The sequence below is a fragment of the Carassius auratus genome, chromosome 21 (genome assembly GCF_003368295.1).
Source record: "Carassius auratus strain Wakin chromosome 21, ASM336829v1, whole genome shotgun sequence".
NCBI lineage: Eukaryota > Metazoa > Chordata > Actinopteri > Cypriniformes > Cyprinidae > Carassius > Carassius auratus.
Genome location: NC_039263.1, coordinates 15302819 through 15326263, shown reverse-complemented (window position 1 = coordinate 15326263; position 23445 = coordinate 15302819). Strand labels below are relative to the sequence as shown.

General features: G+C 38.6%; 1 protein-coding gene across 2 annotated transcripts in view; it reads right to left on the bottom strand.

Annotated features, from left to right (window-relative positions):
• Window positions 1-1813: 1813 nt before the first annotated feature.
• The window catches only part of LOC113038664 (nectin-3-like protein), a 54074-nt gene continuing 32442 nt past the window's right edge, over window positions 1814-23445 (bottom strand). Inside the window, exons 6-8 of one of the 2 annotated variants that reach the window (XM_026196259.1) lie at window positions 11056-11200; window positions 3000-3102; window positions 1814-2197 (exon numbers count right to left, since the gene is read on the bottom strand). In XM_026196259.1, the coding sequence (XP_026052044.1) occupies window positions 2030-2197; window positions 3000-3102; window positions 11056-11200 (416 nt within the window). In that variant the 3' untranslated portion in view covers window positions 1814-2029. Of the gene's footprint in view, window positions 2198-2999; window positions 3103-11055; window positions 11201-19174; window positions 21720-23445 lie in introns of those variants that run through there. The other variant, XM_026196258.1, reaches the window with a different exon arrangement.

Here is a 23445-nt window from a genome sequence, read left to right as displayed (position 1 = left end):
CAAAACCGAGACCTTTGCTGGAACGAAAGAACGTTTGCTCATCCAGAACAAATACGAAATCTCTCACGTGAAAATTATAGACCTCAGCACCTCAAATCTCTCAGATGGCTTCTTAATGTGGTAAAATATCAGATCCAACGCAGGTCAGACACACAAACAAGAGATCAGGAGACAAAACTTGAAAGGATATACAAGCTCTGTCAAGAAACGGTAGAAAAGTGGATATATCAAAGCATGGCTGTCTCTGGTTTGTATTGAGTGATGAGAAGGCTGTTATATTATTGCATGCTCGGTAATAGATTTGGACTGAGACACACACCTTTATTAGTCTAAACGGATTAATCCTGGATGAGTCCAAACCTATACTTTACTGTGGGACTGACACATTTTTATATAGCGATGGTGGATGCATTCCAGAAAGGTGACTCATGATACAATAAACAATGCTCTCATTGAGTGTTTGGGGGTCCACTGGCTGACATTTCCCCGAACGATGGGGCCAGAATAGAATAGATTGCTCCCTGGTGGCCACCACCTCATTAGAAGCCTGCTGTTTAATGGCTTTGCCCATGCAGTTGCCCAGCAGATAACCGGTTTGTTTACCTACAACACAAGTCATAAGTTGACATGCAGACAGAAGTCTGTGCCGAAAGGCTCTTACTAGCTCTCCCGCCGCCACATTCGCTGTCTCTCGCACCTTCCCAGAGAGCATTTTGCGGTCTGAGATTTTCCATCATCGACTGGGGAAAGTTGTCCAGCAGTCTTGATGACTATAGAGCAGTGTTTTAAGCATTCATCAGATTTTACAACCTGTATTTGACTCTCAAAGCTCAGTCTAATAAGATTGTTTGTGGATTTGAGAAGTAGCAGCACTGTCTAATTTAGGCTTATAAACTCTGGTTCGTTATTTTAGATGCGTTTGCTGCGAACCAACATAGATGGACAATGACGTCATTTGATAATTTTCTGCACAATAAAACAGGTCTCATATGGTTACATCACTTTATTTGATTATCGGTATGATGTAATGCAAAGATTGCTTTGGTTATGTGATTCAAAATTCATGCTTCATTACATTGAATGGAAAAAAGTGAACAAAAATGATCTAATTGAGCTTAAACATTCAAAAAAGCCTATATTGATAGTTTATTGGGGAGTACACTGATTATGAGCTTAGATATTTACATTGTACATAATACAGTATCTACACACATACTGTAGGCAATGACAAAGTACATAAGCATGTGCCTTATGGCTCAAATTCACATCTATATTCTTAAAAATAAAGGTCCCAAAAGAGGGTTTTCACAGTGATGCCATAGAAGAACCATTTGGGGTTCCCCAAACAACCTTTCAGTAAACAGTTCTGAACAATTTCAATTCAAGTGAAGAACATTTTTCACAAAAATGTTTTCAAGAACATTTTTCACTCTGTATAAAGCACCCCCCCCCCCCCCCCCCCCAATGGAATGGTTCCATGAATGTTAAAGGTTCTTCATGGAACCGTAGATACCAATAAAGAACCTTTATTTTTAAGTGTTATGCACATCACAGTGTAAACAAAATAACTCATGGTAAATGACCTCTAGCAGTCACTATATGTCATAAGCAAATAAATCAAATCTCAATTTGTCAAACCTAAAATGACAACTGGTCTATAAGGAAAAAGTTAAATTTTACTGAGGAAAAGTCCTGTAATGCAACATATGATTAAAACTATTAAAAGAAGGAACAATGATCCCTACAGAAAAATAGCAATTTTAGTTGTAGTCGCACTACATTTGAAATATGAGTGAACAAAGAGACTCATATAGGCAACCTAGGTCATTTATTTTATATTGGACTACTACACTGTACATGTTAAACAAGCCAGAGCAATTACACATATATGCTGCAGTAATTATATAGAACAGTAATAGTTCAGTGTCCTAGTTACTGTATAGCGGTGATTTTGTTTTGCTCCTGGTATTCTCGTAAACAGTTTTCACTTTGGGGCTGGCAGTATGCTGCGGTTGACACGAGGACGCTGTCACACGTAGTGTTCTCTATGGTTGATGTAAACTTGGTCCGCCCCATTCTGATGACATATCCACTCCTGACAGGACAGTGAATGGTGAGTGGGGCTCTGGGGGTCTCCGCGAGCCACCCTGACTGGCGCCCGTTGAGCCAATTCGTAGTGCCTCTCCATCCGACGAGCCTATAAAGTGACACAACAGATAAAAAAATATATTGGTATGCATGTACGTATTCATAGAAAAAGCCAAAATATAATTAGCATATCCCCTGCCCTGGTGCTCATGCTGTTAGACAATGAAATTTGCTGTTTAATGTGATTAGATGGAAAGAATTTGTTTAATTAAATCAGGGCTGTCGATTGAAATTATGGAAAATGAAACATTTTACATGAATAAATTACATGACATGAATAAATATCACAACTATCCTTAAATAAAATAATAATAATAATACTAATAGTACTACTACTACTACTGCTAAAAATTATATATATATATATATATATATATATATATATATGTGTGTGTGTGTGTGTGTGTGTGTGTGTGTAAACATTTAATTGCTTCAGGGAATTCCATATTATTGAATTTACATAGAGGTCAGGGACAGGAATATTCGCTAAGCTATATTTCTTTATTCTGTTTATAATACACCTAATAAACACATTAAATTGGCAGTTCTAAATCTTCTCTGCTGAAACACTGAAAACACTTAAAAACACAGGCTAAAATGACAGCCATCCAGACCAGTTTAAACCAGCAGACCACCTGAGGCTGGTGTATGTTTCAGCAGGCTAATGTGTTGGATGGGTGAAAAAAAACAGAAAAGAATCTATTCCGGAAAAAGTGAGCTAAAAGAGAGCATATAATCACTCCTTAAATAATAAGGAACATACCAGTGGTCATCTTTCAAATGCAGCTCTGATATAAAGACCCACAGAAGGAACATAACTCTGTAGACTGAAGAGCCAGTGTGAGGTTTACCTGAGAGAATGAGGCCACCAGAGGGGCCTGAGAGGCCAGTGGGATGGCAGGAGGTCTCTCTGTATATGGAGGAGGAGGCTTGTGAGTCGGAGGGAGGTCAATCCTGTAGAGCGGCAAAAACCAACAACAGTCAGAGGATTTACATCACTGACTGCAAATGTTGCATGACTTACGGTGACCCTCAGATATCTGGATACGTTTAGGTCACAATAAAATGTATTAATGTCATTGCATTGCATCAAATATCAAACCAAGTGGCATTTCTTTTGTAGAAATATACGGTGTAAACACCATTTTCAGGCTAAACATTTCACAAAAAAGAAAGTTGTAAGATCATAATACTTTTTGGAGTGGCTGTTATGTCTTGATGTCAGAAGATGGAGGAAATGATGGTCAAGACTAGACTAAAGTATGAAATGTGTTTAGTCTGAGGAACAAAAACAACCACACCTTCTTTTAGTTCTGGGAACAGAATGGAACTTTTTGTCCGTTTGACATCCACATCCATTTCTCAAGCCCAACACATACAAACAAAAAAAAAATAACATTTTTAAGGTTTTAAATGAATCTGAGAGTCTGTGTCCCGGCTCCCACACTTTCTATGCAAGGTGTCACTTTTGACTCAATCACCAGCCACTCAAAATGGCCTCCGTGCCTCCAAGCTCCAACAGGCACACTGAAAAATACTTTCTCATGCTCTCTGGACCTCTAAAGCAAACACCAGCAGGCCACAATGGACCCCATCTTTGTGTGGGTACACATGTGGACGGAGGTGTATATTAGTGATATACATAAATACAACTGGAGCCCATTTTAAAACTCCAAACAAAACTGAGAGAAATGGAAACAAATGACTTTGTCTTTTGGTTTAACTTGTGAATCACCGCAGCGGCTCTCAAAGAACATATGCAATAAAAAAAATAAAAAAATTTTTGTGTACATTTCCTTTGAACAGTTTCTCGTGTGTTGATGTCCTAAACTTCTATAGGATATTTACTATACGGTACATATACATGCTCTTCAAATAAATGCTGCTCTCTAATGCATCAAAAACTAAATGAAATGTATACAGTCTGATATTGACTACAACTAAACCCAGATCATACAGACTAATTAAATACAGTATATGCCCTGTGCACAGATCTTATGGGATCATCTCATGTTTGAGCTGTTTTTAACCTACTTCTTTTCACAACCTCTTTCAAACCTGTATGTAAAGTACATGTACTAACCTAAAACACTAGCAAATTATCAAATGTACTACATGAGCACTGCTGAGAACAAATGTAAATATTGCATGTCCTCGCTTTAGCCTATGAACATTTCTAATTAATTTCAAATGATCTTTATAGCCCTTTTCCAAATAAATATATCACATATTGTCTCAAGTAACAGTGGAATTCTGTACGTTTTAAGACATTTTTACTGATTTACTTAAATGTCCTACAGAACTCATTTGCTGCCTCCTGGACTCAAGTTTGGAATATTCTTGTATGTTCCACTGACGTGACTGAGATGGTTTCCTGCTTCATCTTTTTTCCTCATCCATCATCTCACTGTCCCATCTTTCTCAGTTGACTCTCTTATTGATATCACCCTTCAATTTCTGCTTTGGTATTGATGGGTTTTGACAACAAACCATTAAGTGGAGTGGTCTAATATCCCTAAAATGATGGACTAATGTCTGTTGAGCTTCTGCTATGTAATCCCAGGCGTTGGGAGGTCCCGAGGGTCGCCCTGTCCTGACCTTGAATTCCCAGAATGCCTAATATATGGAAAGATACCTTTTCCTCACTCCCTGGATTTAGATACTGCAGCATGAACCCAAAAGGTCATCCACAGAAGGTCATAAAGATAGTCTAGAGAGCCATTAGTGAACAAATAAGGAATCTTAAACCGTCACCACTAGTTTTAAAAGTACTGCACTGACAACCAATGAGAACAAGCTCGAAAAATACAAAGTTCATTCACACCTCTTTGTTAAAAACCCTTGAGGGAGAACATATGAACTGTGACCTCTCTTCATACATTTTCCCAATGTGCATCCATAAGCTCCCCATTCCTCAAGGGATCAACTTTGCCTTTGTTTTTCCACTTCCTGTGAACATTAATCTCCAACCATTTGTAGTACATTGTTTTGTGTAATTGATTTTCAATGGACTATCAGTCTGTCTAATGTGTTCCCGGCCCACCCTACATGAAGTCTAAACCGGACGGAGATGGAAAAGTGTACACCAATGTTTTAAGACTCATTAATTCTATATGGACTTACATTAGCATTTCCCATGAAAAGTTATGGTTGAAATAGAGGTTTAAAAGCAGTCGATGTGATCCACGGACTAGAGAGAGGATAGGGTGAGTTTATGAGCAGGAAGAGACACGGACAGGCCTGAATACTCTCACTGGATCCTCCTGGAAGTCCAAAGAGACCAAACAAGGGCCAAAATTTTAGACTTGCATCAAAGAGGCAATGAGATTGTATTGTTCTCATGTATTTTTCATCCATCTTGCTTACTGAATACACAGTTGAAGGTCAGATTAATCTGTTTTCCTTCTCAGACCGCATGGAACATTTTCCAAGTGTCTTGATTGTAAGCCAAGACCTTGACATATAAACTACTTTGATACTTTAAATGCTGCCACATCATCTAGTGAAGGATAAATTCAAGGTCACTTTAGATGAATGGGAGCTATCAAAACAAAATCAAAACACAAAATCATCATGACTCGGGAAAGAAATGTGGAAAGCTCACACAAATCCAATCAGAATGGCAAAACCTTTTAAAAATGACCTCTTAAAGAGCTTTTCTCATCCTTTACTGTACTGGTACAAATAGATCTAAATGTCAAGAGTTATGTGGACATTTTTTGCTTTCATTCCTGCAAAAGCGCCATGTGTCAGCGTCCCAGTGCTGCTTATCTCTCGCAGAGTCCCTGCTGTCTCCAGAGCAGAGGCAGCATCATCCATCAGACAGACCCAGCTGTCCCACCACACTGATCTGCATGCAGCCAGCAGCCAAAGCAAAGCCGAGCCAAGACACACAGAGGCTGAACAGGGATCAGCTCAAAAAGATAAGAGCCTCTCTTTCACCTCTTCTGAGAGTGACGCTTCTGACAGCTCTGCTGAGAAGTTTCAGAGAGGGCTCGCTTCAAGATAGATGATGTTGATAAAGATAGCACAGCAGAAAACAAGCAATAAATAAAAAGTGGCAGTCAACAATTTGTGCCAATTTGTAAACCCTAGAGTTCTTTTGTAATTGCTTTTTTAAATAGACAATTAATTACATGAAAGCCACGAACCGAAATGTTTAATTGCAAGTCAGATTGAGTAAAATTAGTAATTTTGTATTTTATTTCGATTTCCTAAAAGAGAGAAAATGTCCATTTTAAATCTGTACACAACTTTTTGCAGTCGGTAAACTTTTTTATACTCGCAAAAACTGCATTTATTTGATTTAAAAATAGCGTAAAGCAGTAATATTGTGAAATATTATTCTAATTGACTTAATTTAACTGCATTCTATTTTAATATATTTAAAAATGTGATTTATTCCTGTAGGTGCAAAGCTCCTGTCACATGATCCTTCAGAAATCATTGAAATATGCTGATTTGCCTTTTTTTTTTATGGGATTCTTACATATACGCAGAATAAAAGTATTCTTATATATATTATGCTGTCTGCAATTATTTATTTCCTTTTGAACAGAGGCATACATTTGATAAAAGTAAATTTTGCGCATGTTTAAGAGTACACTGCTAAAAGCCATGAACTCCTGAAAGCATCCTGTGTGAATGCCCACTTCTCAGCTGTCATGTTTGGGTAACAAGCTCAGGTCATATTTCAACAGAGACTACAATGGAGGGTTCAAAAAAAGAGAAAATACTGAGACAAATTTAAATGTCCACAAATCACATGGAGTCCAGACGTTTGAGCATTGAGAATTGTCTGCCTGCTGCATTCCCCCGGTTCCCCAATACAATTTTCTCAGTTAACAGCTGTATCACGCGAGACTCCACTGTGACCTCATCCTCATGAGAACTGCATCCATCACGAAGGCTTAAAAACTTGTTTTTTGCTATGTTTGCTTAACTATTTATATTCCTGTATTTACACCAGTTCTTTCTTTCTTTTAGAAAGTGAGAAGAACGTCCCATATTCGGTGTTATTTCTGCTGACACAAACACTAACAACCTGTGGTAAACTAACAATGCTGGGTCCTTGACAGAATAAAAACATCTACAACAAATCTATGTGGTCTTATGTGGGCACAATACATTTGTAAACCTAGGTTAACATTCTAATTTGCATATTTATAGGGTGAATAACAACTGAAAGATATATATATTTCAGTTTGTATTATTTGACTCATTGCCCACTGAAGAAGACAGTCTGGACAAGAAAGCAGTTTAAGCCACTTCGAACCTACAAAAGCAAAATAACAGTTGGTTTCCTCCAGTTTGCCATCACCGCTTGATCGTTTGACCATTTGTTTGACAGTTGTTGGACATTCAAGTCATTTTTCAACCTAACACTCAAACTAAACAGCGTGCGAAAGTTTACTTCAACTTGTTGCAAAATCTGCGTGGGAAAACCTTTGCCCTCACACGAAAATCCCAATTACATAGAATCCTGTTAAAATGACTGAATTTTGTCCATGAAAATGAACTGAACAATGGTAAATGTGACTACCTTTAAGTGTTAGTTCACCCTAAAATTTAGATTCTGTCATTAATTACTTACCCTCATGTCTTTCCAAACCTGTAATCTGATGCACGTGCTTTCTCCTGAACGTAAACAACACTCATTACATTGATAATGTTCTGGGGCAGGTGCACCGTGGTACTCTCCAAAGTGGCAGAAGACATTAACTCAGTGAGAAGAATTGAATAAATTGTTATTTTTTGTTTTCCTTGCGCAAAAAAAATATTCTCATAGTTTAATAAAATCGAAGTGGAGGCACTAATGTTGCATGGACTCTTTGATTGATGTCCTTACTATGTTTCTGTGTCTTGGAAGTTTTCAGTTGCATTGCTGTCTATTCGGGGTCAGAGAGCTCTCGGATTTCATCAAAAATATCTTAATTTGTGTTCTGAAGATGAACAAAGGTCTTACGGTTTGGAATGACATGAGGGTGAGTAATCAATAACAGAATTTACATTTTTGGGTAAACTATCCATTTAAGCACCATTTAGTAAATTATTGGTTGTCTATTGTAAACAACTCATTCCAGCAATGATACTTTTGGCACAGTAAAAGAGATGCTAACCCAGGGTTAAACCAGGGTCAAACTGCGAAACGCCACTTAACTGGGAATTAATTAGTACCCTTAAACCAAGATTAACAAAATAACCCAGGGTTAAGTGCAGAGTGATTAACAAAATAACCCTGGGTTAACCCAAGTGCAGAGTGATTAACAAAATAACCCTGGGTTAACCCAAGTGCAGAGTGATTAACAAAATAACCCTGGGTTAACCCAAGTGCAGAGTGATTAACAAAATAACCCTGGGTTAAGTGCAGAGTGATTAACAAAATAACCCTGGGTTAACCCAAGTGCAGAGTGATTAACAAAATAACCCTGGGTTAACCCAAATGCAGAGTGATTAACAAAATAACCCTGGGTTAACCCAAGTGCAGAGTGATTAACAAAATAACCCTGGGTTAACCCAAGTGCAGAGTGATTAACAAAATAACCCAGGGTTAAGTGCAGAGTGAAAAGCCCTGTGGAGCAGGAACTCAGAGGAGCGTATGAAGCCCAGTTCGGAGCTTCTTTTTGAAGGCTGTGGGAAAAGGAAGACCTCCAGACTGGTTGAAATGCGACATCTGTGGGCTCATGTCTCGAGACACTCTCTCTCATTGACAGAACAATAATGCGGCTCTTTTTGCAAGAACCAAACAAAAACAACTGAAAAATCAACTTACTATGTCAAAAAAGGAACTAGCTGAAGTTCTTTTGCCCACACAAGTTCTACAATGATGCATCGTGTGTTAGTCTCTATATACTGCAAAAGCAAATACACAACTGTAGTCTATTGTAGCTAGTCTCTCTCTGTGATGACATGCAGTTGCCTTTCCAGGAAACAAAAGGAAACCATCTGATGTTGCTCCCACTAGAACAGAACATTTACAGACTTGACTGGGTTTCTGGGATCAGTAATAATTGACCAGACAAAATCAAACATTAAGCCATAAGGAGGTGCTGTAGCGTGAAATGCCTAGTTCTGACAGGCCAACAGGTGAGCCGGACAGAGCTGAAGCGGAGTGTAATGTACTTAATGATATCCTGACTGGACAAACAACAGTCTTCAATAAACTATTCACTTCAATATGTGACTCTGAGTAAATCGGCTTTGCATGTTAGACCTAAACTGTAACACATGATCACATCGATGAGCACAAATCGGTTTCGTGCATTGTTCTCCAGTCGAAGCCTGTAAGGTCAGTGACCAAAGAGTGGTAATGGTTAAGTTTTATGCTGTCATTCAGGTTCAAAGAATGGTCAGGAAGTTGCTGAGGAAGCATGGTAATGATTAAATAATTCACCAGGTAAGTGCCCACGTACTGCACCAACTGTCCTACACACTGAAAGTCTACACGTGGCAAAGCATGTGACTATAAGTCAAAATATCTCCGATATCTGACACAAAGATAGCATAGCATCGGTGCTATTTTAATATATCCAGAGGTATATATCCAGCACAATTTTAGTTTTTTTTTTTTTTTTTATGTTTTCTTAACAATCCTTTTAATTTATCAAAAGGCCATTTAAGTAAAGTTAACTCATTGTCATGTTCAAGAAACCAGTCTGAGATGATTTGAGCTTTGTGACATGGTGCATTAACCTGCTGGAACTAGCCATGGGAAGACGGGTACACTGTAGTCATAAAGAGATGGACATGGTCAGCAACAATACTCAGGTAGGCTTTGGCGTTTAAATGATGCTCATTTGGTACTAAGGGGCCCAAAGTTTAAAAATATCCCCCACGCCATTACACCACCACCAGCAGCCTGAAACGTTGAGACAATGCAGGATGAATCCATGCTTTCATGATCTTTACGCCAAATTCTGCCCCTACCATCTGAATGTTGCAGCAGAAATCAAGACTCATCAGACCAGGCAACATTTTTCCAATCTTCTATTGTCCAATTTTGTTGAGCCTGTGTGAATTGTAGCCTCTGTTTCTTGTTCTTAGCTGACAGGAGCAGCACCCGGTGTGGTCTTCTGCTGCTGTAGCCCAACTGCTTCAGGGTTCGACGTGTTGTACGTTCAGAGATGGTATTCTGCATAGCCTGGTTTTAAAGAGTGGTTATTTGAGTTACTGTTGCCTTTCTATCATCTCTAACCAGTTTGCCCATTCTACTCTGACCTCTGACATCAACAAGGCTTTTTCGTCCACACAACTGCCACTTACTGGATATTTTATCTTTTTCGGACCATTCTCTGTAAACCCTAGAGATGGTGTGTTTGAAAATCCCAGTAGATCAGCAGCTTTTGAAATACTCTGACCAGCCTGTCTGGCACCAACAACCATACCACGTTCAAAGTCCCTTAAATCCCCTTTCTTCCCCATTCTGATGCTCGCTTTGAACTTCAGCAAGTCGTCCTCACCACATCTAGTATTGTATGTTCTAAGTATCTTTAGTAAACCTATAAAGGTTACACTTTATTTTAAGGTTCTTGTTACGGTGTAATTACACATTTAGATGCTGAATAATATATATTGACCTACATTTACTTACTATTTGGTTAGGGTTAGGATTAGATTACATGCATGTAGTTATTCATATTTTATTGTTATTATAACAGTAAGCACATGTAACATGTAACAAGGACGCCATAAAATAAAGTGTTACCCCTAAAGAAAGTATTTTGGTACTTTACAGAACATTCGGAGGACATTCTGAACATCGCTCTCTGTTTACTGCTCACTATTAGCTGCTAACATTGCTATACTGTGTTTTGGAACAAAGATGGCATTCTCGCAGAGCTCATCTTGCAGGTGACCATTACAGTAAATGTCAGATCATCTATAAGTGAAGATATTGCATATACTCACACTTTATCTGTGTATGTGGGTGGGGGAGCCTTGCGTGCTGTGATCAGGACGATGATGAAGACTGTGATGAGGAAGAGCGCCAGCACAGCTCCCATCACGGCCCCAGCAATAGCCATGGAGGATGTCATCTGCTTCTGAGACATGTCTGAAAGGCACCACAACACAGTGAGCAAAAACAAAAGCTAATTAATCAATCAACACAGCCAGTGATACTGGAGGTACATCACGTTTCACTAAAATGACAAGACAAAAACACTGCTGATCTTGGCACCGAATGGCTAAATGCCACAAATTATAACAAAAAGCACAAAAGAGCAAAGCAAAGCCAGTTGAAGCAGATTGCAACTGTATGTAACATGCTAAAGCTCAGCATGTGTCGATGCAGATTGTAAAAGACAAACAACAAAACAGCAAGAGGCTACAAGACAGCTTAGTTAAATAAAGATGTGAATAAAGATGTGACAACCCCAACAGTGAGGACAGAGTCAGCAAAAACTGAAAGCTCATGCAGCCAGAACAGTTGAGAGAGGAAATAAATACATAAATAATTTAGTTTTTATTTACAAATGAATAATTAAAATTTACTTTACAGTTTACACAAGAAGAGGATTTGTGGTGAGGCAATGACTTGATTTACAAGAAAATGTATAAAATACAGCTTAGTAAGATTATTATTATTATTTCATAATTTTTGTTAGATTTATGCTTCATACAAGAAAACATTTTTTTTAGTTTCCTTATCCAGACGCTTGTACCTACAGTAGCTAACGTTTACATTTAGCAGATGCCTTTTTCAAATGTGACTTAAAAAATTAACAAGCAATGTTTATGTTCAGTTATTAAATTATTTAACAATTCCTTTAGGCTATTAAAATGTTGTTGTTTTTTTCCCCAGAATGTTTAGAATTTTTTTATGGGGAACATTTTCTTTATTCATGCAAATGTGAATAACATAATGAAAATTATTTCAAAAAAAAAAAAACAAAAAAAAAAACAATTATATATATATATATATATATATATATATATATATATATATATATATATATATATATATATATATATATATACTTTTTTTTTTTTGCAAATGTTGTTTTTGTCCCAAAAGTGAGTTATGGTGGCCACAAAAGTTTAATTATCAAACTTTGATGAGTAAAGATGCCACAAGAAGACATGTTTTGCTTCTAAAGTAAATTTCTTGTTTTCGTCAACATGAATCTAAAGTAGAAAATTCTTTGTCTTGCCAATTTTCATTAAACATAATGGAAAATTATTAATTAGCTTCATATGTAATGTTTCAGCAAACCTACATCTTTTCAGCTCCTTTCATGATTTGTAGCACCCTCTTTTCAAGATCAAATCAGTTCCTAAAATATAAAGTAATTCCCACCCTATAGTTTTCTTATCTTTTAGTCTTAAATGTGTCAAAATGAAAGTAAAGTGAGGAGTGATTCATAATGACTTAAAGCTTAAATATTTGACTGTAAAATTAAGATTTAATTTTTTTGCAATGTACATTTAAACTTTACATAAATCACATCGACGCTACACAAGGGCAGATGCCAGTATTTTACAGTGCATGTCCTGGTGTAACTTAATCAAGCATCAGAGCAAATGAGAACTAGTTGTTTGATGTTCCGGTGAGTCAGGTGGATGGGTGGGTTGTGCTGAGGTTGGCAGGGGCAAGCTGTATTCAGCCAGCTCTAAGGCTCAGTAATTAGGACCCCATGCTGCCCTCCTTTAAAGCCTGCTGTTACTGTCTCCCCCACCCCGCAGAGCAATGCACTTATGCTTTGCTGCACTCCTTCCTCCAAACCTTTCCTTCCACTCTCTTTTTCTGTCATTACCACCTCCTCTCTCGCTCGCTTTTACCCTGAGCTTCACACTCTTGTGCAACTTCATTTAGCAAGTTGACCAGAATCAAGGTTTCTAGCTCGTTATCCCCACGACGGGACTCCTGTAAAGGGATTACATCCATTAATTAAGATTAATTAAACTCAAAGAGTGCACTTTAGGATGATCAACAGACTATTTAGCCAAGAGGGTGGAACGCTGACACCGTATTACCCAACTTTTTTTTTTGCAGTCATTGATAATGCAGTATTCAATAAAAAGCATTTGTTTTTTTCTGCCTTCTTTGTATTTTTCCCTAACACAAATCAATCGAACATGTTATCGAGCGTTTTCCCTGAAGGTTTTCTGGTCAAGAACCCAATAATTACCACAGTGCTGTTACTGTTATCTCACCTCTGCTCTCACAGGAGAACAGAACAGGATGTTTAGTCGAATCATTCAATACTGATCGTTTGAGTGTAGCAAGCGGTAAATATTTGGCCTGCTGAGCACACGTCCGGGTCCGACAGAAGCTGGCACGGGAAGAATAAAGACAGTGAGAGCAGGAGGTTGAGGGTGTAAGGTTTCATGAGGAGAGGGGATTGTGGCTAAAAACAAGCACTGGGATGGGGAGTGTTGGCAAAAGTTTTGGGACTGAATTGGAGGTTTGGCACAGTGGAGATTCAACCACACTTGTGACAGATCTCTGCACAGCAAGTCCATACGGCGACATCTGAAGGCAGCGTAATAAAAATGACTCCTGTGAAGAGTTAAAAGTGAAGCGTGTAATTTCTGTGCAACTAGGGCTTGGCGTTATGGCTAAAAGCATTATCACAATATTTTTTTTTACCCCCCCTTATATCATTTGATACTGATTTTTCTTACAGTACACAGTATGTGGAATGCATTTCGTTCTTCGCTAATGGTATGAAATGAATACTGATACTACCTTGTCATTTTTCTAATACCTTGCTCAAATAATCATTTAATTTAAATTAATCATCAAAAACAACATCCAATTCAATTAATTCCTAAAGCTTAACAATTTAAGCAATTTTTGGTATCACTTTAGTATAGGGACCAATTCTCACTATTAACTAGTAGCTTTAACATGCTTATTATTAACATATTGGTTGTTTATTAGTATTCAGGCCTATAAAGCACATATTCTGCATGACCATATTCTACATCACTAATCCCAATCCCTAAATTTAACAACTACCTTATTAACTATTAATAAGCAGCAAAACCCAATTTTATCTAATATAACAGATTTGATACAAAACATTGCATTTTTATGAATTGTTAAACAAGGTGCTGCATAACATCATTTGCATAGCATATAAATTAAAACATGGATGAAATTTATCTTGGTTGATGATATTCTCTATTTCAGGATGCTCAAACCAAATACCCGTAGCAATATTTTGGTAGTGTGACAGTGTTTACCATTTTTGGTAAATTTTTTAAGATGCAAAATTCAATAATTACAATAGAAACCCTGGAATTTAATATAAGGGTTAAACATTTTCCCACACAGACTGGTTCTAGTTTTTGGTGCAGATTCATCACGTTGACCTTTAACCTCATAATGCTAACAATAAGACAGGGCTAGTTTTGCACAATGTCCAAGGAGTTAACGGATTAAGGATAAGAGAGGAACTCTGTTAGTCCCTGAGAATGTTCCCAAAATGTATCGAAATGTTTCTTTACTAAAATCCCCTCACTACCCTCCACACTCCTCCATTACTCATTAGCACATAGCTTGGCATCCAGTCCAGAGTGTCTCTATGTATTCCTCTATAGATGTTTTCTGGAGGTTTAACTTTGGGATTATATGTGGTTCAGTGTATGGGAACAATGGTCAGGGACAGTGGCAGGGCAGGGAGGGGGCAGGGGAGAGGCCATCATTCTGCCGTCTGGCGGGTAATACCACAGATGGGCCCCCCACAGCGAGTCACAAGACCCTTTACACTTCAGTTCAGCAAGGGTTAAAGCTGTCATTTGCTGCACAATACGCACCTCAAAAAATAGAAATTATAAAGCCACAGACATTTGGTTTATTCACTCCCAATCTAAATAATCTCCCGTGTGACAAAAAAATGCACACTTTAACATACTTGTAAAAATTTAACACACACACATATATATACATATGCAAACACACACATACACTTAATATCTGAAGTACACAACAACTGCACATTCAATCTAAATGAATGGTTTTTGGATAAAACTGTACATAAACTTCTATAATTTGGTGTGTTTGTGTGTAAATATACAAGCTCTTTTCAAGCTTTTTCTTGAGCTGTTACTTTCAGCCATCCTCTACAGACATCTTCTGAAATCTGTAGTTCCCTCTTCTGTGGTTCTCTTCTTAAGTGCCGTGACCATAATTCAGGTGCCTTTTAGCAGCTCACTTTTACCCCACTGGACTTAAGACTTTTCACAGGTGAGTCCAGACTTGAACCGTAGCCTTTGAAGGTCCTCTCATCCCATCTAAGAGATGTTTATCAAGCAGATTTGAGATTTCGAGACTTTGGCGGGGAAATTCACGGCTCAGAGCAGAGGTGATCGCAGAGTAAAGAGGGATTAAATGGGTTCACACTCGCTTAGAACCGGTTGAAGGGTGGCAGGCATCTTTAAACCAGATTAAAGGGATCAGGTGTTTCTCTTAGAATGAGTGTTATGGGTCTCAGATAGTCGTATTGGACACGGACACCCCGCAACTCATTCAACGCTCTCGGTGGGTATTTGATAACAGGAGCTGGGTGGGGGATAAAGCATCACAATGCATTCTGGTAAATGTTACATGGGGAAAGCTGGCCTTCCCTGCTGGCTGACACCTGATAGCCATATTGGACTGCAGGTAGGGTGTTTGTCTGTGTTGGACCGGAAAGGGTTTCTGTTGTGTGTTCGCAACCCATGAGTTTTAATTACTGTGAAACTCAACTACAGTCTGTGGGGCAATAAAAGGAACTGGAGAAACGTCCTTGAAAAGGGCAAAGGTTTATGATGCTGCTGACCGAAAGAGCTCAATGACTCAATAGAACACATTTGTCCTAATAGAGGTCACTACAGGAAAGAAAGAGCACAGCTTAAGTGATTTCAAAAAGTTTGTTTTGGGGTAGGTCAAGTGTCAGAGGTCTTCTTCGTTTAGACTGCCAGATTTTTATGAAGGGGTTATAATATGTGTGACAGATTCTGGGTGGTCCCTGTCTATCATAAAGGTTTCAAAAGGTGGTTTCACGGCAATGTCATAGAAGCATTTTGGGTTCCCCAAAGAACCTTTCATTGAACATAAAAAACATGACCTTTTTTTCTTAGCATGAAGAACATTTTAATAACCTAAAGAACCTTATAATGCTAAATAGAACCTTTTGTGGAATAAAAAGTTTCAGCAGAAGTTAAAGGTACTTTGTGCACTGAAAAACTATTTTAACTCAGAAGGGGATAGTAAATTTCACAATTAAATAAAGAAACAGCAAGGAACACTGAATTAATCATTACATCTTTAATTGTTTTTATAAAACAATCCAATAATCATTTTAATTACAAATTCAAAAAATACAAATGAAACAAAAATAAAAAAGACAAGTCCTTATATAATTTTTTCTTCTAAATTTTCATACATTAATCTTGATTATAGAAGTCATAATTAAAAAGTATTATATTTCTAAATTCAAATAGCAGTTCTACATAGTTTGCTACCTTAATAAAAATTCAATTAAAACAATTTCAAAGGAATTCAGTTCCAATTTGCCCACAAACCAGCGACAGTATTTTATCCAGAATTAAAATCAGAGAAAATATTTTCCTTCTTTTTTCACATTGAATTGTTATACTATTGCCAAGCTGAGAAAATTGGGTGTAAAGAAAAATGGCTAATAAACATTTAGCTATGGATTGGTTATGTTTTATAAAATCACCATCAGGAAAGGAAACGCATATAATGCTTAGTATTTGTGTTTTTATATATTTGTCTTAACATGACATCTTGAGAACCAGCTGGAGGCAGATTAATATCACTATATTTGGTTGCATATTTGTACACCCCACCTAGTATATCTGTGACTGTGAAATAATAAATGCAGTAACACTTTCCAGTGTTCTAGTTCTGATAAATAAGAGACTCCCTAAAATGGAGCCCTGAACATTTAACAACAGCCAACCACCGAGGGAACGGTTTCATGACCACTGTGATTTATTAGTGGGAAAATATTTCAAAAAGATAGATATCTGAGAAGCAGAGAGAGTCACAAAATGACACATTTTCCAAAGGAAACATCCTCTGGAAAGGAAAAAAAGGGAAGAAAAATCCTTAGTCACAATGACCGATCACAGCCTTTTAAAGTGTCCGTCTTTTATAGGAGGAGTTTATAATGCCATATTTCATCTTCACGCATGCATTTATTTTGAATCGTCCCCCTCTTGTCCTTTTTAACCTTGATCCATCTTTGACTCCTCCCTTCTTCCGGTTTCAAGCTCCCCCTCATTACCCATCTCCTCTCCTTTTTTTCCACCGAATTACCCTCTTTCATCCACTCTCTAACCCCTCTTGTTTCTCTGAGACAGGAGGCACAGGTATCCCTCAAGAGAACAAGCCCGTGAAGAGTCTGTTGCCATGGGGACGGTGTCAATAGCCTGGAAGGGGGCTGTGGCAAACAAAACCATTCTACCGGACTAATTTAACCAATCAGAGGCACTGGTGGAGCAGGGAGGGGGCGGAAGGTAATACAGCCCCTTAGAGAATCTATTCAAACAGTCCAGTAAGAGACAGTACCCTCTTCACCCGTCATATTGTGACTGCTCAGATAATGAATGACATTGTTATTTTCAGTGAGATAACCTCAGGAACCTGGACTTAAGATACCTGAAGGAAGGAAAATCTCTCCATTCTGTATATTCCCGAAGGAATAAAGAGCATGTTTGTGTCATTATTGGCATTGTTCAGAAGAACATGTTTCAGTGCTGCTTCTATTGAAGTGGTTCTCAGGATGATGGCCTGTGAAGGACAACATGTAGTTTACACATTGACTGACTAACGAAAATTAGAAAAAGCACCAATATAGAATGAATCAACCCATGAAAATTGTATTATTTTTGTACACTACCATTAAAAAAAAGATTTTTTAAGAATTTTAAAAAAATATAATTTTCATATGCATTTTCAAGATACAGTATAATAGAAATATTGTGAAATGCAAAACTTTTTTATTGCAATATTTTCCAATGTCATTTATTCCTGTGACGGCAAAGCAACATATTCATCTTTACGTAGGAGTCACATGACACATAAGAAACATTGTTTTCTTATTAATAGTGTTGAAAATATTTTTTGATAATGTGAAACATTTTTCCTAAGGACTCTCTGAGATGTTCTTTTTAAATTTGTTTTCATTTAAAATAGCAATATTATGTAACATGCAAATGCCTTTACTATAACCTTTGACCAATTACATTTTTTCATTGCATTTTGATTTACATTACTTAAAAAACAATTAAGTGAATCTGTGAAACAGTAAACTAAATAATTTAGAAAAATAGTACAAAGTAGTACTAAAAACTTCAGTGCATCCCAATAATAAAAACGAGGCCATGTCAAGATAAAATATGTAAATCATGGATAATTTGTCATTATTTTGATACTTGTATTCCCCTGATTTGATCTGAAGATGGTCCAAAGCATTAAAAGACTTCTTTGCTATATAAAAAGGCACGTTTTATGAGCCGACTTTGGACATTGACTCATTGTGGAACAACTGTAATTACTAGCTTGTCCCACCACCAGCTGATTGGACAGGATGACAGACTCTCCAACGGCTATGAAACAAAAACCACTCAAACACCGTTTAGTCCCACTGCTGTGCTTGATCTCCCCTTCGTCAACCAGCTCCCCCATCTTCTCTCACACAGATCGACAGAAGAGCAGTGCAAACACAGGAATCAACAAGTCCATAATCCACCCCACTTTAGGGCTATCCTAGGTAAGTCTGAAAGGAAGTTTAGCCCCCATCCACAGGAAGCTTTTAGCCACAGGCTTTCCCACATAATATGCATGAGGTTTAGAGCACGAAGGGATCTTTGGAGATGAAGTAGTGTAACCACAGCAAAGGAAAAGTGGGCGTGAGGAATACATCCCTGGAGGCCTCCAGGAGAGTAGAGGAGACCCCAACAGGGAGCATTTCTGCAGCTGAAGCAACCAGTCACACCCACGACCTCAACATGCACCCCTCCAACCTGCAAGAAATGGATCCGAGGCCAACTCAGAAAACAAAGAAACATGTCACAGAAAAAAAGGTGCTTTATTTTAAAACAAATGTATCCCAAAGGTTGATTTTTACAAAATAATGCTCAGTATCATCTATACATTGCAAATACATTTCTTCCTTGTTTTTTATTTATTTATTATTATTTGTATATTTTATTTTGTTACAGTAGCTCTTTTGTAAAACAAGAAGAAAAAAAAAGTGAAAAAGATGTTCTGGAGAAGTGTACTTGTGATCCTCTCTCACAATCGGTGTAATAGTGTTTTTTTTCTAGTGCGTTCCACCGCTGAATCTCAGGCTTCCTACAGGAACGATAAATTCAAACAAACTAATAAACAAAACAAGCTTCTCCTATCTGCCAGCATATATACATTGTTTTCATCGAATTCTTCACCCAAAGCTGTACACATAGACATTCTAAGTTCATAACTCTGATGTTCACCGTGACTCAAGTGTCACGCGTCATTTAATTCGAGCAAAACAATTTGTTTTTGTCTGAAAGAAGCAAAAATGGCACACAAAACAAGGTGGTGGACAAAGCACAGTACAAAATGATGATCTCAGGACCCAACCTGACCGCTTTATGCCTCAAAACTACTCGCATTCTTCTTCTGAAAATGATACTCACTCGTTCGTAACTTCTGCATGCACATTATAATGCTTACAGGGCATGTCTTCAGTTTAAGGCACTACAGTATCACCTCCAATATCTTAAACACCAACCATACGCATCTGCTAGCTTATTAAGATCCAGCCAACACAAGTTTAATGACCAATATCGTGTGTGTTAGGCTATCGTCTTCTGTGTTAAATTATGTGCGTGAATCTGACTAGAAATCTGAACACGATTGCACAGGCAATGAGCCGATTCATCAAAACACTGTTGGTTAACACCAGCTGATTGGATTTACATATTACAGACACACACACACACAGAAACACAAAAGACAGGCACAGGCTTTGATTCGTGATGTAATGCACAGTCGCTGAATGCAGTCGGAGGTTGTTAACACTGGGCAGTGATGGTCTGACGAAGACAAGCCAGACAGCTACATTAATACGGGATAAGCTTTCATGTTGAACAATGGCAGTAGTTTTAATGTACATTGCCCAATTGTCTCCTGCAGAAAGACTCAATATTTGATGGCACAAACAAAAGAAATCCAGAGCTAATACAGTGATGCAGGGGTATGCAAATGGAAGCTGAATTGATACAATTACAGCCACCCCATTTCGGCAATCATCCTGTCTGGCTTTTGCCCATTGGGCTTTATCAAATCCGGCACGGTCCTCGCTGTCTAGCTCCTCCCTACTGCTCCGAATGCCAGTAGAGAAGAAATAAATGTTGCCATGGAAACCGCCAGGCTGTTGACAGGAGCTAATTTCTGCCTCCATCAGAGTGACAGCATTGAAAGTTGACGTGACTCATCGAAACTCATCGCTCACGACAGGGCTGATCTCAAATACAAATGGCATTTGTTCGAACTACTTTCATTTAAATAAACCACACAGTTCACCTCACTGTGCAAGGGAAACGAGTCTGGCTATTGATTTGGCAACTAATATCACCCCTGAACTGGTTTATCGGTGAAACGTAAAGCAGACGTCTTGTTGCCTCACCAATCTAAGAAACAAAAGACGAGAATTATACCCTCACTTGGTCCCAAAACATCTATTAAGCCAGCTAACTAATGATTAGGCTAATGTACAAAAACAAACCGGTAGGTGTAAACTACTAAAAAAGGTGCATTTCCTACTTATTTTTCTTTACATAACTCCATACTCGTCCTCATTTTGCAGTCTGAAGCATTTTGTAAATGTCTACGCAGTCTCTTCCTGCTCGTTCTTCTCAGACATACCACTCCCTCCGGGAGATCATTGAGCCATCCATGTGCGACACGTATTCGTTGTCGTAGCAGTCCTCCGGCAGGTAGGGGGAGCCGTTGCTCATGACTTGCGGAGCGGCAAACCTGCGGGGCTCGGGCTGCAGTGAGCTCCTCTGGACATGATGGGCTGGAGTGAAGCTTTGCGGATGGACTGGGTGATGGTTGCTGTGATAGCAGTGCTCAAGGTTGTGATGATTATGGTGATTCATTTGCCCGGCTGCTTCCCTCAGAGCTCTGCTGCGACCGTTGGGTGATCGCTCGCGGTCGAAATCACCCCACTCTTCTCGATCCTTGTCAGGGTAGATGGTGCCGTTATCCTGGTTGGATTTGAGTTTGGTGTCAGGGCTTCCTTTGCTGTAGACTTGCTGCAGCTCATGGGGCTGGGGAGCCTTTTGCATATCCGAGGGGCCGTGATACTGCTTTGTGTAGTAGTCGCCGCGGAATGTCCGCCGTTGGCGCTGGTAATAAACTCCACCCAGAATAAGGAGCAATAGCAGGAAGAGTGCACCGCCTACTGCCCCACCCACAATCGTGCCTAGGCTCCCCTCCGGCAGAGGCGCCAGGGTTGGAGACGTGATGAGGGCTCGCTGCTTATTGCCAGGTGTGGTGGCAGAGATGTCGGCAGTTAGGAGGCGCACAGGGGTGGTGGAGGGCATGGTGGTGGTTGAGGGAGGATCTAATGGAGGGAAGGAAGAGGGAGGGGGGGCAGGAGGCAGGGATGGACAGACAAAGAAAAGTAGATAATGTCAATGCCAGCTACATCAGTATATCATTAACAGTCATATGAATCTGCTTCCAAGATTGTAATATCTTTTAGCAAGACATATAGCGTGAATAACAGGACTATCCTCTATTGCCGTGGATGCAATAGTTCCAGGTCTTTCATTGCAAGGATGCGACTGCAAACCTTACGACGGCTTCAAAACCTGAAACTGTTGTCCAGAGCAAAGACGACTAAAAACATGGAAGAGAAAGGAGAGTTGGGATCATCATGATAAGGGATTCATGAGGAGCTACATACTAACATCTCCAGCTAACACTGAAGTACAGTCATCTGCGACATTGAAACCTAATGAGAGACATTTGTGTTAGCTGAGAGAGGGAGTACGGATGACCACATTGCTGAGTGATGAGAGCAAACTAAATGAAAGGGGTCAGGGAAAGGGTATGTACTACTGGGGGAGGGAAGAGGGTTAGCCATCGAGAATACCCGAGGATTGGGTGACTGCTACGCCTGACTGCTAACATGGTGCTAGAGTGGAAGATTGCGTTAACGCCATTACCATGCATTGATCGCTTGATTGTGTTAGGGAGCGTGTAGTGTTTCATCGCATTCTGGGGCATGCATCTGGACTATGCAAGCAACGTTCTCGGAGACTGGAAGCTGAAAGTCAAACTATCCCATTACGGAGTGTCCTGTTCCTGGCGCAATGAGAGTTATCTGGCTGGCTGTGAAGTGTGCATGCATTGAGCGCAGAACGTGCAAGTTCACTCTCAGGAGTCAGGGCTGCAAGCTCTTCAGGGTTACGCAGCTCAAATGCTCCAGCTAAAGTGGGGAATAATTTGCTCATCCTTGCTGGAATGAATAATAAACGTAGCATACATAAAGCATTCTTGGACGGTTTTGTTCCCGCAAGGTTAAAGGTAATTTGGATGCATCTGTGGGTCTGGTGAGTGAATGCATGTGTGTGTATATAGGAAAGAGCAGCTTTTTAGTTCAAGAAAACTGAAACGTTTGTATATTATTTGGCAACATTTTTGAAAAAAAAAAAAAAAGATCCAAAATCCTTTTCACACACCCACAATATTCCCAGCACAAACATTTGTTGCATATATGAAACCACAGGGATAGTTCTACCAAAAATCAAAGCTACCATCAAAATCTAACTTGGCAGAGCATGGTCTCTTCTTATATACTTTATAAACTTCTATATATTTATATAAACTTCTATACTTTTAATCTCTCTCTCTCTCTCTCTCTCTCTCTCTATTATATATATATATCTATCTATCTATAACACTGTATCTATCTATCTATATATCTATATATCTATATATATATATATATATATATATATATATAACACTGTATATATTTTTGAGCTTTGGAAGAAAATTCACAGCTCTTTTCCACACAAAAGTTTAGTTTTATACAAGTTCTTGTATGGCTTCAGAAGACTTTAAAAATAGCGCACAACTCATACAAGATTAGATTAACACTGCATAGAAAAGACCAGCATGAACATTCATCCCATATTCATGAAAAATCTAAGCTAAGAGTGCTAATACTAAATTTTTTTTTAAATTAAAAATTCTTATAAATGTGTGTTTGCTCTTAAAATTAAAAGATCCTAGTTAAGAAAAAAGTCATTCAGAAAGCATCTTAACCCTTAAAAGAGCTC